This window comes from Marmota marmota, unplaced genomic scaffold (assembly GCF_001458135.2).
Source record: "Marmota marmota marmota unplaced genomic scaffold, marMar, whole genome shotgun sequence".
NCBI lineage: Eukaryota > Metazoa > Chordata > Mammalia > Rodentia > Sciuridae > Marmota > Marmota marmota.
Window position 1 is genome coordinate 35,876,114 of NW_026000240.1, and position 17,320 is coordinate 35,893,433.

A 17,320-nucleotide genomic window follows, 5' to 3' on the forward strand; every position below is an offset into this window, starting at 1 on the left:
ACTGAGGTAGAATATGCTGTAGACATGGGAAAATGCTCATAATACACTGAAAGAAAGGGATGTACGATATGATCCAGTGTTTTAAAAATTTAATATGCACATTAGAAGAATATACTCCAAAATAAAAACAATAATCACTAGTGGGTAAGGAGGCAGAGCAGGGAGCTATGGACAATGTCATCTCCTCTCCCCTAAAGACCTTACCTGTCCAATATTTCTGAGACTTGCCAGTGGAAATTAACTAATATGAGTTTGGCAACTGAATGAGATACCTGAAAAGAAGAAAGAAAAATCAAATTAACTGAAGTTGCTTTTAGAGTGCTATATACTTTGAGAAATGCATATATTCACATCTATCCGAGGCTCAGGCTTGAATTCCATTTTTTTTCCTGATACTGTTTTTCTCTTTTAAGTTCAGATTCATAAAATCCTAATGATTTTATGAATCTCCTGATTTTCAATCTTTGTTTTGGTGAATGACCCTTCTAAAAAAATTGCAAACTCTAATTTGAAACTTAACAAAACCACTTATAACAACTTAGCATCTAATATGAATGAAAGAGCTATGGGTTCTCTAATGTAATGTATATTCCTGCAGGGTGTCATAGGAGGCCATACACCTCTATTTAGGCCTTATATTGCAGAAAATCTCCCAGCCTCATCCTTGCATGAATTCCACAAAGAAAATAACCAAACTCCTGCCTAGAATCCCTGGATTCCTAGCATCTGATGAGCACTAACTGCAAAGACTTTTTAAACGTTTGTGGGCAGTCTTTCTGGCCCAGACATTCTATTAGGGAACATTTAAAGCATATGGTTCTAGCTATTAAAGAGCCTCAGAAGGTATTTTAAACTAGCAATTCCTTTTGCAAATTCCTTCTTAGAAAGGACAGTGGATAAGTGAGCCACTGGGTTATTTACAATAGTAGAAAGTTAGAATAACTTAAATTGTCCAACAAAAAACGAGCTAGGTAAATAATATAATGACAGATTCATGCAATAGGCTACTATGTAGTTTTTGAAAAGAACGTTGTAGATGTTTATTGAGAGAAAGAATTTCACATTTCCATATTAGGTTAAAAAACCAAGTAGTGAGATAGCATATTATAGTCATAATATCAGCCATAATATCTTGGTAATTGTCAAGTAAAAGCTAACAATTCACCTTAAGTGTCAAAACTAGGGTGTGTCCACAAAAGATTGGGATGTGGTTGGAGGCCTAGATCAAACTTTCCAGATAGCACTGTAACAGAATATGAGGGTACCACTAAATCAAGAAATAAGGAACAAACTTCAGGCTGGAAAAATATGTAAAATATACTCTGCTCACTGGACTGAGTCCTTACATGCATCCACTAATGACTTGTAAGATAAGGCCTGCCTGGTCCACAAAAAAGAACTTCTGGAGGAAGACAAAGTAACCAATATGTGATCCACATCCCTGGAGCTCAAGTCACCCTTGAAAGGAGACTAAACTTAACATTTTTAAAAGGGCACACTCATTGTCAAAGGCTAAATAATCAATGAATGTCTTCCTTTCCTACAGTCTGTCTATTTAGAGGACTCAAAGACAGTTTACTTCAAATGGAGCAGGGGTCCCCACTTGCCTTCCACAAATTGTAAGAAGCATCTGGAGCCACGCATGTTGCCCAAATATTCTCTTACTGAGGCCCATGGAAGGCCTGTTTCCTCACTTAGAGCTGATGTTTTCTAATTGTGGCCCTAACAAAACTATTCATTACAACAGACCACTATCATGAAATGAAAATAGAAATCAGACATTTGGTTTAAACTTTAACAACTGAATGTAGCTTTTGTTTAAAAATACTTTTTTAAAAACTTGAGTTATGGGCATGGTGGCACACACCTGTCATCTCAGTGGCTTGGGAGGCTGAGGCAGAAGGATCAAGTTCAAAGCCAGCCTCAGCAATTTAGTGAGGCCCTAAGCAACTCATCGAGACCCTGTTTCTAAATAAAATATAAAAAAGGGTCTGGGGATGTGGTTCAATGGTAAAGCACCCCTGGGTTCAATCCCCAGTAACAAAAACATAAACAAAACTATGACAGTTATACTACTACTATATTGTTTTGGATAAACTCGTTCTTTTACCTAGTGAGGCTTAATCAGCATCACACCCACTGCTTCCTATATGTCTCACTATGCTCCTCTCAGATCCACTGAGCACAGAACTAGACTGGATACAGAATGGCCACTCAGTTATTCTGATTATTAAATGATAACATGCATTTAAAAATAAATTCTGCTATTTCTTCAGGAAAGTCAAGAAAGTTTAACACTGAAATAAATCTGACACCTTTATCTCAACAGCACTAATAGCAACAACAAAGCTTCAGAATAAAACATGAGGTAGAGTCCACCTACAGATAACAGCCCTGTTAAAGAAGAGCCAGGGCAGGGAGACACTAGCCCTTTATAAAAGTGGAGTGACATGAGTATTTTTTAAAAACAGCCAGGAATACATCAATATACACAAGATAGCAGACACACTCAAATGTCAGCCACACAAATCTCCTACCAGCCTCCATAGGAGGAACTATTTTGATAACCAAGTCACAGCAGTGACAGACTGCCCATATAGTGTCCATAGATCCACTAGAGGACTGGATAAGGTGGCACACACCTGTAACTCAGCTACTCAGGAGGCTGACGTAGCAGGATCATAGGTCCATGGCCAGCCTCCACAGCTTAGGGAGACAATGTCTCAAAATTAAAAGGGTGTGACAGCCAGGTAGGGTGGCGCATACCTGTAATCTAAGCAGCTCAGGATAGAGTTCAAGAGTTGATAGAGGATCAAGAGTTCAAAGCCAGCCTCAGCAACAGCAAGGCGCTAAGCAACTCAGTGAGACCCTGTCTCTAAATAAAATACAAAATAAGGCTGGGGATGTGGCTCAGTGGTTAAGTGCCCCTGAGTTCAATCCCCGGTACCAAAAATAAAAGTGTGACTACACCTCAGTAATGGACACCAGGTTCCAAAAAGCCCTGTAAGTAAAAGTAGCACAGGGATGGAAGAAGACAAAGAGAAAATGGTACTCTAGAAGAATTTATTCTGAAATATTGTCTCAGAAGGGAAGCTATCTCCTTTTCCTGATTTAGGTCACAATGAAGAACTGGCTGTACCAACTTACCTAGCCCAGTAGTTTTCCCAAGGAAGAAGTGGCTTCCTGGCAGAAGAGATAGGACAAGACTTTTGGGGTGATATTAAGCCAGATTAAAGGTGAAAAACTCAGTCTCTGTGCAAATAGCCGATTTTTCTCAGAACTAGTATTCAAATCATGCTACTTAATATTCCAAGAGCTCAGCAATCTGCTGGGCTCAGTGGTACATGTCTAGAATCCCAGGTATTAAGGAGGCTGAGGTAGGAGGATCAAAAGTTGGAGGCCAAAATGAGAAACTTAGTGAGACCCTGTTTAACAATATAAGAAAAAAATTAGTTGTAGATTAATAGAATGCCTTTATTTTATTTATTTATTTTTATGTGGTATGAGGATCGAACCCAGTACCTCACACATGCTAGGCAAGTGCTCTGCCACATTCCACTGTGGCTCTGCTGAGCCACAACCAAGCCCCTATATTAAAGCCANGTGGGTGGGATATAGCTCAGTTGTAGAATGTTTGCTGAGCATGTGCAAGATCCTGTTTTCAGTTCCTAGTACCCGCCCCCCAAAACACACACACACACGGGGGGAGTGAGCTCAGCAATCTACTCAGAACTTATTAACAGCCAACACTTCTAGTTATAGAAAGGTCCTCCACCCATTCTGCCCATTCAGTATATGTTCTATGGAGAGAAATCTTCCAACAGATTAGGAGGAACTCTTGCTGTGCTATTGGGCTAACAATCTATTTGCAGTAAGGATTAAGTATTATGAAGATGACTTATAAGGAAAAGGACAAACCTTCAGCAAAAGGAAAATGGGTCCAGGGTAGTAATATATCATTACATGCTCCAAAACTTATTACTTAAGAAGGTATATATATAATCAATATTCTGTTAGATCAATGTAAAAAAGGCTTATAAGTCACATTGACTTATGAATATTTTTTCTACTTTAGAAATATTAACCGAGGAAAACATTATAAATGAAAAACTAGGGGGTGGGAATGTGAGTCAGCGGTAGAGTGCTCGCCTAGCACCAGAGGGACTCGGGTTTGATTCTCAGTACATTTTTAAAAAATAAAAATAAAGGCATTGTGTTGTATCCATTTACACCTAAAAATTAATAAATAAATATTTTAAAAATAAATAAATAAATGAAGAACTAGAAAGTACGTTGTCCAAAAATTCACATTCCCAAGATAATTACTTGCAGAGTAATCTGCATCTGTAATCACAGAGATAGAACCTACGTTTATTGATCTCTTCATCTCAGGGGCCAAAGAGTCCCTCTCAATGGGAATGGGTCGCTATTTCTATTAAATCCTTATTCCACTATTCCCCAGGAGAAAACTATCTCTGATAGTTACTTGGGACACTTACAAGATCATGAGTCAAGAAATGTGTGTTGGGGTTGTGAGTGCTGGGGATCAAACCTAGGGCCTTGTGCATGGTAGACAAATACTCTAAGCTATATCCCCAGCCCAATTACAATAAATTTAAACAAACTCTCAACAGCAGAGAGATGTTTCCCCCATCCCAAATGTTAAACTACATATTAAAGCCATTAAAAAAAAAAGAAAAAAATTAGTTGTAGATTAATAGAATGCCTTTATTTTATTTATTTATTTTTATGTGGTATGAGGATCGAACCCAGTACCTCACACATGCTAGGCAAGTGCTCTGCCACATTCCACTGTGGCTCTGCTGAGCCACAACCAAGCCCCTATATTAAAGCCATTTTTTAAGAATTCATAATTTGGGCTGGGGATGTGGCTCAAGCGGTAGCGTGCTCGCCTGGCATGCGTGCTGCCCGGGTTCGATCCTCAGCACCACATACAACTAAGATGTTCTGTCTGCAGAAAACTAAAATAAATAAATATATATATACACACACACACACACATACATATATATATTTAAAAAATTCTAAAAAAAAAGAATTCATAATTTATATATAATAGTTCAGAAAGTTTAGTGGCTTTGATTACTAAATTCAGTTTAAAAAATCCTCTTGGATTATTTCTGATTTTAATTCCATGTTTCATAACGTGACGATTTTTTATTTCAACCACTAAATTTCAATCTATTTAGAATTGCCAACAGTAGTTATTCTAAGATATTCATTATACATATACACTAGACAATAAATACAAACTCCCTTGTTGCCAAATTCAACAAACATCTCTTATGTTTCTTAAAATTATTTATTGTATCTATTTAATTTTTAGTTGTCAATGGACCTTCACTTTATTTATTTATATGCAATTCTGAGAATCAAACCCAGTGCCTCACACATGCTAAGCAAGCGCTCTTCCACTGCACTACAATTCCAGCCCTCATGTTTTTATTTTTTAATTTTTTGCAGTACTGGTGAGAAGGGTGGGGGAGGATTTGGTTGTGTGGGGGGTGCAGTGCATACCATATTCCCATACCTTTCAAAGTAGGCTTACTTTTGACTCCACATCTCACTCTTCCTTACCACTTCACCATCTTCATTCCACTTCCCAATCTCTAGTACTCCATCTCCTCAGCACTCCCATCAAGAAAGTCTCACTACTATCCAGAAAGTCTCACTACTACCCAATTAGGAAGAAAAGTGAACTGCCTAAATCCAACATAGGGCTTCTATGAAAAACATCATTCAATGATGAAATAGTCAATGTTCATGCATATGCCTATCAACTGTCCCGACCCCTCTACTTCATTATCCTCCAGATAGGCTTCCCGACATGCTATGTAACAGTAAGTATCAGATAATTCTTAGAGTCATTATATATTGCCAATTCTTACTTGTTTAAAACACACTACTGCTCTCCAGTACTAAAGACAAACTTTATGCCTTGTAAGAGTCAACAGGACCTACCACTGAAACACCACCCTCTTTGGAGTATAGCAACAAACCAAATTATTCCAGCATTCCCATGTATTTCTCTAACTGTTCTCTGCCAAAAATGACCATCTTTGTAGCAAGCAAGTACAATTACTTCTACAGAACACATGTGACAAAGCAGAAATCACTAGTAAAAAATCTTTTAAAATAAATAATAATGAAAAAGCCACATAACAAAATATGGGGGGTGGGGTTTGCAGCTAACATAGAGCCTACAGGGAAGTTTACAACTGTAAGTAAATGTTTATATTAGGAAAGTCCCCAAATCAAAGACATAAGGGTTTACCTTAAGAAGCTAGAAAAATATGTCTAAACTCAAACTAAGTGGAAAGAAAATAAAACAAGATCAATAAAAAACAAAACAAGTAACAGCAAAGTCCATTTAAAGCCATTAAAAACAAAAAAAGTCCAGTCGGGTACAGTGGCACATGCCTATAATTTCAGCAACTCAGGAGACTGAGGTAAAAATATAGAAAGTTGGAGGCCAGCCTCAGCAATTCAGCAAAAAGACCCTGTCTCAAAATAAAACATATAAAGGGTTCCATACCCAGTAGCCCCCACCCCCCAAAAAAACTGATTAAAAAAATTTTTTTTATTTTAGTTGTAGATGAACAGAATATTTTATTTTATTTTTATGTGGTGCAGGGAATTGAACCCAGTGCCTCACACGTGCTAAGCAAGCACTCTACCACTGAGCTACAACCAGAGTGACCAAAAGTTGATTATTAAACAGTTCTGGTGGTTCACACCTGTAATCCCAGCAACTTGGGAAGCTGAGGCAGGAGGATCAAAACCAGCCTCAGCAAAAGTGAGGTGCTAAGCAACACAGTGAGATCCCATCTCTAAATAAAATACAAAATAGCGCTGGGGATGTGGCTCAGTGGTCAAGTGCCCCCAAGTTCAATCCCTGGTACCCCCACCACACCCAAAAAAGGGGGATAACAAAGTTGATAAAACCTTATGCAATATGGAAGGAAAGAGAGAGAATACAAGACACCAAAGCAAAAAAAAAGAGGGATTATCCGTACAATTTTTTTTTCTTCAGTGCTTGGGATAGAACCCAGAGCCTCGAGCATGATAGGCAATTGTACTACCAAAGGGTTATATCCCAAACCCCCTACAAAAATCTGAAATATTAACAGGAAAATAAGAAAACACTATGAACAATTTGCTTATTTTTTCAGGAAAAAAAAAGAGACTTTGGATAAAATTTAAGTTCCTTGAAAAATACAAAAACTGACATGAAGCAGAGAGCCCCAGATTTGATCCCCGCCACACACACACACAAACACAAACAGCAAACTGACACAAAATGAAAAACAAAATATCTCTTTATTAAAGATATTGAATTCATTATCAAAAACTTTCCCACAAAATTCTAGACCTAGGAGTTGTACTGGTGAATTCTACCAACACTAATCTTTACACAAACACTTCCAGAAACTTGAGAAGAAACATTTCTTCCAAATTCATTTCATGAGCACAAAACTCTGACAAAAGCATAACCAAAAAAAATTTAAACAGACCAATGTTCTTTATAGACATGTAAATCTTTAATTCAAAAAAATCCAGAAAATTAAATCTAGGAATTCAGAAAAGGATAATATATTATAATCAAGTGTAGTTTAGCACCGGAATACAAGGCTGGTTTAATTTTGGATTCTCCTGAATATAATCCACTGAATTAACTATATAATGGGGAAAACAACCCAAATCATCATTTCAATAGATGCAGAAAAACATCTGAAAAAATTCAATACTGATTCAAGACAAAAATTCTCAGCAAATTAGGAAGAAAAGTGAATTGCCTAAATCCAACATAGGGCTTCTATGAAAAACATCATACTCAATGATGAAATAGTTAATGTTAATATCAGGAAAATGGCAAAAAATACTCATACCATTTAATATTATACTGAAGGCTCTAGCTAATGCAAAGAAAAAAAAAGACATGATATTGGAAAAGAAGAAACAAATATAGAAAAAATGATTGTTTATGTAGAAAAGATATTCCTTGACAAAATGACTGTCTATGCAAAAAATCCTAAAGTTATCTACAAAATTAGTACTAGAAATAAAAAATGAATTTAGTAAGTTAACAAAGTACAAGATCAATATATCAAAATCAAAATTTTAAATAACTACAAACAAATGGCAAAGAGAAATTTAAACAACTCAAATTTATTTTAATATTTTAACCCAATATACCAAACTACTACTTCAACATGTAATGCACAAAAAATATTTTCATGCCTTTTTTTCATTCTGATTCCAAGGTATATTTTATATTTTAGCACAGCTCAATTCAAACTGACTATATTTCAAATGCTCAGTGACCACATAGGACTATAGCTATTATACCAGGTTATACAACTATAGATTTAACACAATATTAAAGCCAAAATCAAAATCACAGTGGGCTATTTTGTACAAATCATTAACTGATCCTAAAATTTGTGCAAATATAAAGGAGCTAGAATATCCAAAGCAATCTTGAAAGAGAAGATCAAAGTTGGAAGACACAATATCTGACTTCAAGACTTACTGTAGTAATCAGGACAGTGAGAATACAGGTTTAGGACAGACACAAATCAACAAAACAAAGTCCGTAAGTAAACTCTTATGTGTATGGTCAATATTCAACAAAGGTGCCAATTTAATTTCATAGTGGAAAGGAAAATCTTTTCAACAAATGGTTCTGGAATCAATGAGTAATTATGTATACAAAAACATACAAAATGCAGAAAGACTTAAATGTAACACCAAAAAATAAAAAACTCTGGGAAGAAAACAAAATAGAAAAGCTTTGCAATCCTGATTTAGGCAAAGATTTATTAGATATAACACTGAAAGTACAATCCTAAAAAAGGAGTGGGGGAAGGGAGGGGAGGGGAAAGGAGGAGAGGAGAGAGGGAATAAATTAGATCCCATCAAAATTAAACTTATTCTTTGAAAGACATTATTAAAAAATGAAAGAAGCCACAGATTAGGAGAAAATATTGGCAAATCTTACATCTGATAAAGAACTTAATTCAGAATATATAAAGAACTCGTACAATTCAAGAATAGAACACAATCCTCAATTTTTAAACTTTTTCCCCCCTTCAATGCTAGGGATTGAACCCAGGGCCTTGCACATGCTAGGGAAACACTCTACCACTGAGCTATACCCCCTACCCCACAATCCAATTATTAAAAATGGGCAAAAAAACAGGGCACAGTACCACACACCATACTTCCAGCTACTAAGAAGGCTGAGGCAGGAGGATTGCAAATTTGAGGCCAGCCACAGCAACTTGGCAAATCCTGTTTCAAAATTAAAACTAAAAGCACGGGGATGTAGCTCAGTGGTAGAGCTCCCTGGGTTCAATCTCTGGTACCCAAAAAAAAAAAAAAAGGCAAAAGATTTGAACAGACATTTCACCATTTCACCACCAGAAAAAAGGAAAAAAAAAAAAACAAGGAATGAATAGCAAATAAGCACAAGGAAAAATCATTAATTACATTAATTACCATGACATCATTAGTCATTAGGAAAATGCAAATTAAAAGCAAAAGATAACACTTCACAGTCACTAGGATGATGATGATGATAATAATAATAATAATAATAAAAAAAGACTGACCATCCCAAGGTTAGCAAGAAGGTAGAAAAACTGGCGTCTTTACATAATGCTGATGGAAAGATAAAACAATTGAGCTGCCTTGGAAAACAGTTTGGCAATTTCTTTAAGATGTTAAACATACACTTACCATGTGACCCAGCAATCCCATTCCTAGATATCTATACAAGAGAAATGAAAACACACATCTACATTAAGCCCTGGACATGAATGGTCACAGCAGCATATTTTATAATAGCCCCAAATTGGAAACAACCCAAATATTCATCAACTCATGAATGGATGCATGAACGTGTTATATCCATACAATGGAAAATCATTATTTAGCAATAAAAAGGAGCATGCAACTGACATGTGATACAATATGAATGAATCTCAGAAACATTATGTTAAAAGACAGGGGAAAGTTGGGTGCAGTTGTACACGCCTGTAATATCAGTAACTCATAAGGCTGATGGAGAAAGATCACAAGTTTGAGTCCAGTCTCAGCAATTTAGCAAGGCCCCAAACAACTTTTTGAGACCCAGTCCCCAAATAAGAAATGAAAAGGGCTGGGGATGTGGCTCAGTGGTTATGCGCCCCGGGTTTAATCCCTGGTACCAAAAATATAAACAAACAAACAAACAAAGCAACAAAAATCTACAAATTATAATTTCATTCATATAAAATTTCTAGAAAAGACAAAGCTTTAGAGACAGAAGATTAGCAGTTGCTTGGGGCTAAAAGTGGCTATTAATTGCAAATAGAGGGAACTTTTTGGGTGATGGAAATGTTCTAAAACTGGGAATGTGGTATGGCTGCACAGATATATAAATTTATTAAAACATAATGGTACACAAGGATGAATGAAATCAATAGTAATGCTTCAATAAAGCTGTTTAAAAAAGAAAGCTGATTGATGAAGCAAATGTAGTAAAAGATCGGCAATTAAAAACCTGGATGGCAGATATATGGATATCCACTGTACAACCTTTTCGAATTTTTAGATATTTATAAGTTTTCATATTAAAAGAGGGGGAAAGTTTGTCAAACTTAATTCAATAGCAATTGCATGCATTAACAAATATCACAATATACTAATGGCTGACCTTTATACTACTGTATCAAATAACTTGGACTATTTCTTCAAAAATAAAAATTCCCCTTTAGAGTTTTAACATACTTTTAATTAAAGGTTGATTATACATTATGAATTCTAGTATAAAGCTATATAATTTCCACACAGGTTTACAATGTTAATAACTTCAACACTTTGGCCTTTCTCAATCTCCCTGACCAAACTTTCTTAGTTTCCCACTGGATGTTCTACTTAATCTGCCAGCTCCATAAATATCATTGTTCCTCAAGATATGGCTCTCACTCTTGTCACTCTCTGTCCTATCTTTGAGCAATCAAATTTGTGCCTGAACCTTAACTGGTGTGAACATAAGCACAAAAGTAAAGAATTCTTCTTTCATTTGCTGACAACTGAGAAAGGTAGTTTAACTGCACAAGATAGGGAAGGAGAGGCAAACAAACAATGGTACAAAGTTCATTAAAGAGTGAAGATGCCCACAAGTTTCTGGGAGGCCTAAAGAAAGAAGGCTTTTACACTAAAATGCAGAGATGAAGAAAAGGAGTGAACTGTGGGTCAAAATGGGGTCAGAGCAGAGGCCTAATATATCCCATATTCCCCCCTCTTCTCCCTCTGCCCTCAAAACCCATACCACAATGAATCTGACAGTGATGGGGAGCTTCCTTTCCAGCTCAAAGGACTGTGGGTTCATGTTTGTTATCGTTTACTCTAGAAACTGCTCCGCATTACCCACAGGCCTCAAACCAATAGAGCTTTGTTTTGCTATTGCACTGAAACCTCAACTACCTGGTGGTTTCCAGATCTTTATTTCACAAAGCATTTAGCTATATGCATGTCAAAAAGAACTTTGCTTCTGATCATCAGTACTTTCCGAAGGTCACGAGCCTGTGTTTATGACAGAAACTTGAAAGGTATGTATCACTGACACAGGGCCTGAAACACATTTAGTAGTAGCCACTTGGTTACACTATGCACAGATACATAAACAAGTCAGCTGCTACAAAGTCAAATTTTTCTTTCTGCTTTTTAATAAAGAACTAGTAAATCTATGATCCCAGTTCTTGGGAGACTGAAACATGAGGATTCCTAGTTCAAGCCCAGCCTGGGCAACTTAGTGAGACCATGTCTCAAAAGAAAAAACAAAAAGGGGTGGAGATTTATTTCAGTGGTAGAGCACTTGTCTAGCATATGTGAAGGCCCTGGGTTCAATTCCCAGTACTGCAAAAAACGTAAAACTAATTAATGCACCATATAATTCTATCCCTGCTCCGCAAGCTGAGCTGAACAGCTGAGAGCAGAGACCACGGGGAAATCCAGGATACGGGTTAATTTTTCTAAGATTTTTCTCACAGACATACAATGAAGTATATATGAACGCTTTAGCTGCTGTTACCAGCAAGCAGTTACTGACATGATCAATAGCACGGCACACAAAACCAAAACTTCAGCATTTTATAAGATGTTCTGGAGGCATTTTCTTCCACAGTCTCAAAAGGTTTTAGGGATCAGAGAAATGAACTCCAACTATCAGTTTAGAATGGAAACTATCCTGGTAAATAAAACTTCTGAATCTCTATGGTCTTTGACAGACTCACTACAAAGAGACAGTTGCAGGGATTCAAGGTCTTAAAGGAAACAATGTCAACAGGAATTTTGTTGTGGGCATACACTTTACAATTTTGTGACTTGCTGTTCCACTTTATTTTTCAACTTTAATCAGTATTTACTTTCTCCACTAGGTCTCTAAACAGAAAGCAGACTGTGGTGAAATCATTTTTCAAATTGTAAGTCCCAAGCCAACATCTTTCTTTCAGATAAAAGTTTTAAAGAGTTTCAGGAAATTTAACTTTAAGTCTACATGAAGTGTGTTAGTAAGTGACAGTCACATTTTTCTGGTTTCCACCAAGCCTCTCCAAACTAAAAACTTTAGGAGAGAGTCTATCAAAATTTCAAATTAATCACTGGAACAAACATTTGGGTCCCCTAACCACAAAAAAAAATAAGATATATCCTGCTACTGAAGGAAATTCCAAGCACATTTGATATTTAAGACCTTTTCTACAAGCCAACACTTTTCTTTCAGACAAACGTTTTAAAGAGTTTCAGGAAATTTAACTATTATTTGACATCCCAGAGAGAGCACTTGGAGAGTATGTTTATATTTAAAACAATACACACAACATACTAATTTTATATAAAGATCATGGCACATACTGAATTGCTTTTGTTCCTGACAATTCCCCCAAGGAAATCCATGAACATGATCAGTTGCTTCATCTTTTTAGCTTTCTCTAGCTGGTTCAAGCTGTCTAGCCCAAAAGGACAAGTTAACACAGCTTGCAAGTTACTTCCCCAGAAAAAAGAAATCCAGCAGCCCACCAAAACTGTCAACAGCCCTTCCCAAACTTACCAGTGCCATAGGGAGGATGCAGCTGATGGCAGTGAGCATCAACGGCCTGAAAAAATACAGGTGGTAGTTTCAATTTTTATTTAAAATTCTTACTTGCCAACTGCCTGAAATCTTTTAAGGCTACATGAATGAGTCTTCATGCCTCAGCCTCTGTTAAGCCACTCCGTGGTCCAATCACATTTTTTTTAACAAACACTAGTGGTCATTCACTAAAATGTAGAGATGAAGAAAAAAAGTGAATTGTGGGTCAGCTTCTGATCTTGGGGTAGAAGGGGATATGATACAGGAAATCTAGCCTAAAGAGGTCAAGATGGATGGATTCAGGTCTTAGGAGGTCAAAGAGGGGAAGGACATAAGAAGGTAATAAAGGGGTAAGAGGGAGAAACAAGGTTAAGGCACAGAGACAAAGGAATAGGTGAACACCAGTATAGGATGGGGAAAAATGAGCGTGGGTGGTGGTGGTATAGAGGATGTCCCAGAGAGCTTCTGAGTTAATAGACAAGGCTTATCCCAAAGTCTAATTTAAGTGGTGGAACTTCACTTTTCCCATACTTCACACCTACATATTCTCAGTCTCTATAAAGGTTAAATCTCAGGCACCTGATCATAACTTTACCCCCTTTCACTTTATAGGCTCACTAGAAGGATGACTGACTTAACTGAGGCACCTACATTATACTTGCTTCAAATCCGATTAATAAAAACAAATTTGAAAATTTCTCACTAGTCTCACTACTATGGTTGCCGATCATTGAAAAACTCAATAAGAGTTTATTTATGCAAAATATAGTAATGAAAACAAAGTCATTCTTTGACCGTAAGGGTACTTTTTTATTATTATGAAAAATCTCAAAACATCTACAAAAGTAAAGAAAATAATAAAAACCATGTATCTATCACCTAGCTCTAACATGAACTTGTGGCCAGGCCCACTGTGTCTGCATTCCCACCCTCCAGATTACTGAGAAGCGAATCTTAGCTAGCATATCTTTTTAGGGTGCATTTAATTGAAAACCCTCTGGGAAGTACTTAGTACAAAATGCTAGTTTCAGTCCCTTCTAGAATTTCCAGGGATGCATCACATACAGTAACTTCATTTTAGCAGATGAAGGTCAATTCTAGCAAATACAATCAAAAGAAATGTAGATGGGAGCCAGTAGCAAATGAACCACACACAATAAGTTGAATCTCTATTCCTACAACCACAATCCCATCTTTTCAAATGTTATTTCAAACAATATTTTGTCTCTTCCCACCAGGCAAAAGAAAAGGAATACTAAATACCAGCTAGGCAGTATAATCTGTGTCTCTCCTCTTCTCCAAAGGGAGGACACCTAAGAGGCCAGCACATCTTAATGACGAAGCCACAGATTTCAACAGCAAGTATCAAAGACAGTTTCTACCTGTGGACTGCTAACCTAAGCTATCCACTCTGCTTTGCTCAAAACACATAATCCAAGGCTGGGGACGTACCTCAGCAATAGAGTATGCACTTAAAATGCATAAGGCCCTGGTTCAATTCCCAGCACCACCACCACAACAACAACAAAAAAGCATAATCCAGTTTTTATAACTTTTATGAAAAACCTCATAAACAACAAGGAATCGAATGCAAGCTCCTGGACGACGGAGTTTTTGTTTGTCTGTTTTGCTTTATTTCCTTTTCTAACATATTCAAGCATCCGGGACAATGTCTGTACCATCTGTTAAGACCACCCTCTGCTTGTCTCCTAGTAGTCCAGCCTCCAGTCATCACATACCCACAGCCTTCTAAGTGCTGGCAGACCACAAGACCATCCAAGCCTTCAGCAATGCTCAATCTAGTGATACACCCAGATAAAGTTCCTCTGTAGAAGGTAAAAAAAGATGGGGCACTAAGGTGTCCTGAGGTTAGCAGGAAAAGCAGAGATGCTGATAGAAAGTTTGAGGAGGCAAAATTCAAGTATATGGGTTAGGGAGAAGAGCAATATAAGTTCTTAAGGTGAGTTTGAAGAAATCACTGTTTTTCAATAGAACAAGATAATCAAAGATATCTGCAGTGGCTCTATCAGAAAAATCTTAAGTGGAAGTAGAAAAGGTTATATTATTTATAAATATTTCTCTCATCATCCTAAAAAGTGAAAGGACCAAAATTAAAGGTAAAGAAACCTTTAAGTTCTTTTAAGAAAGCACTCAGTAAATTTACTGAGAAACAATTTTTAACCTATCCCAATTACCAATGAACAAAGAAAATCCAATCGTTCATAAAAATCACTCTGATGAGTAACGTGATATACACAGGTAATCCCAGTGGGCTTGAGGCAGAGCCAGGAGGACTGCAAGTTCAAAGCCAGCCTCAGCAATTTAGCAAAGCCCTAAGCAACTTAGTGAGACCCTGTCTCAATAAAAAAGTAAAGGGTTAGGGATGTGACTTAGTGGTTAAGTGCCCCTAGGTTCAATCCCTGATACCAAAAGGAAAAAAAAAAAAAAAAAACATTGATAAAAAGGAATGATACTGCTATCACATTCCTCCCCACCTATCCAGGAGAAATGTGTTCCAGTCATTTGTCTAGATTCTTCTAGTGATTACTAACTCCATTCTTTCTATTTTCTTCTTTTTGCTGTTTTTTAATTTTTATCTTCAAGTAACTAATTCAAAAAACGAATTTCTACCATGCAGCACTCTTTCCATGGTAGAAAGCTACAAGGCTCTCGGTTCAATTCCCAGTACCAATGTCGCCCCCCCAACACACAAACACAAAAGGGAAATAAATTTGGGGAATCCTAACATGCCTGAAAACAAGTTTACTTGCAATGAAGATTCTAAGTTTTAAATCTCCCCCCCCACCCCACAGGGCTAGGCACAGTGGCACTCGCCTGTCAATCCCAGCAGCTTGAGAGGCTGAGGCAAGAGGATTTTGAGATCAAAGGAAACCTCAGCAAAAGTAAGGTGCTATGTAACTCAGCGAGACCTTATCTCTAAATAAAATACAAAATAAGACTTGGCTCAGTGGTTGAGTTCCCTGGAGTTCAATCCCTAGTACCAAATAAATACATAAATAAATAATCCCCCCCACACAAAAAAACCCACCTTTCCCCCCGAAGACTTTGAAGAGCTGGGCATGGTGGCACTCATGCCTGTTAATCCCAGCAACTGGGGAGGCTGAGGCAGGAGGATTGAAAGTTAGAGGCCCACCTCAGCAATTACCGAGACTCTAAGCAACTTAGCAAGACCCTGTCTCAAAAAATAAAAAGGGCTGTCGTGTGGCTCAGTGGTTCAGCGCCCCTGGGTTCATTCAATCCCCTGTACTGGAAAAAAAAAAAAAAAAGATTTTGAAGATTGTTATTCTACTGACTTCTGTTTGTCACTCCTCCTGATGAGATGTATGATTTCCATTTCTTATGGAAGATTTGGTATATTGTTATTGGGTCTTTATTTAGCCTTCTGAACAATGGAAAGACCCTTTCAATATGAAAACCATAGGCTGCGCCTCTTTTTAGATCCAAAAAACTTTCTTTTTATTTTATTGCCAACATTTTCTTCTCTTTAATAATTTTTTGTTTTTATGTTCCAAAAATTCTGATAGATGCTGTATTTCCTGCATTGATATCTCCTTTTTCCTACATATATTTTTGCCTGTACTTTGAAAATGATGTTTCTTTTCTCTTCCAGTACTGGACACTGAACCAGATGCCCTTTATCACTGAGCTACATCCACAGCCCTTTGATATTTTGAGATAGGGTCTCAATAAGTCACCAAGACTGGCCTTGAAACTTATGATTCTCCTGCAGAAGCTTCCTGTAATATCTGGGACTACACATGTGTGCCACATGCCTGGCAAGAAAAATCTTCTTGGACTGGCTGGGGTTATGGCTCAGCAGTAGAGTGCTTCCCTAGTGCATGTGAGGTACTAGGTTCAATCCCCATCACTATATAAAAATAAAATAAAGGTTATTGTGTCCATCTACAACTAAAAAACAAATATTAAAAAAAGAGAAAGATCTTCTTCTGATCTATCTATGTAATATTTTTTTAATTTGGCAAACTTATTAACTTGTCCCATGAGCTCTTTTTCTTTTCTTCCTGATGGAATCTGATAGCTTTATGGATGTCACATCTTGAATATCCTAGAGAATATTAAATAGTCCACTATTAAAGATAAGCAAAATTGCCAGGTGTGGCGGCGCACACCTGTAATCCTACTGGCATGGGAGGCCAAGAG

General features: G+C 37.1%; 1 protein-coding gene across 4 annotated transcripts in view; it reads right to left on the bottom strand.

Annotated features, from left to right (window-relative positions):
• Window positions 1–17,320, bottom strand: part of Arih2 (ariadne RBR E3 ubiquitin protein ligase 2) — a 62,068-nt gene that overhangs the window by 17,988 nt on the left and 26,760 nt on the right. For 2 of the 4 annotated variants that reach the window (XM_015487240.2, XM_048794395.1), the window contains exon 4: window positions 205–272. In XM_015487240.2, coding sequence (XP_015342726.1) covers window positions 205–272 — 68 coding nt within the window. Of the gene's footprint in view, window positions 1–204; window positions 273–9,762; window positions 9,794–13,117; window positions 13,164–17,320 lie in introns of all 4 variants that reach the window. The other 2 variants (XM_048794396.1, XM_015487243.2) reach the window with 2 other exon arrangements.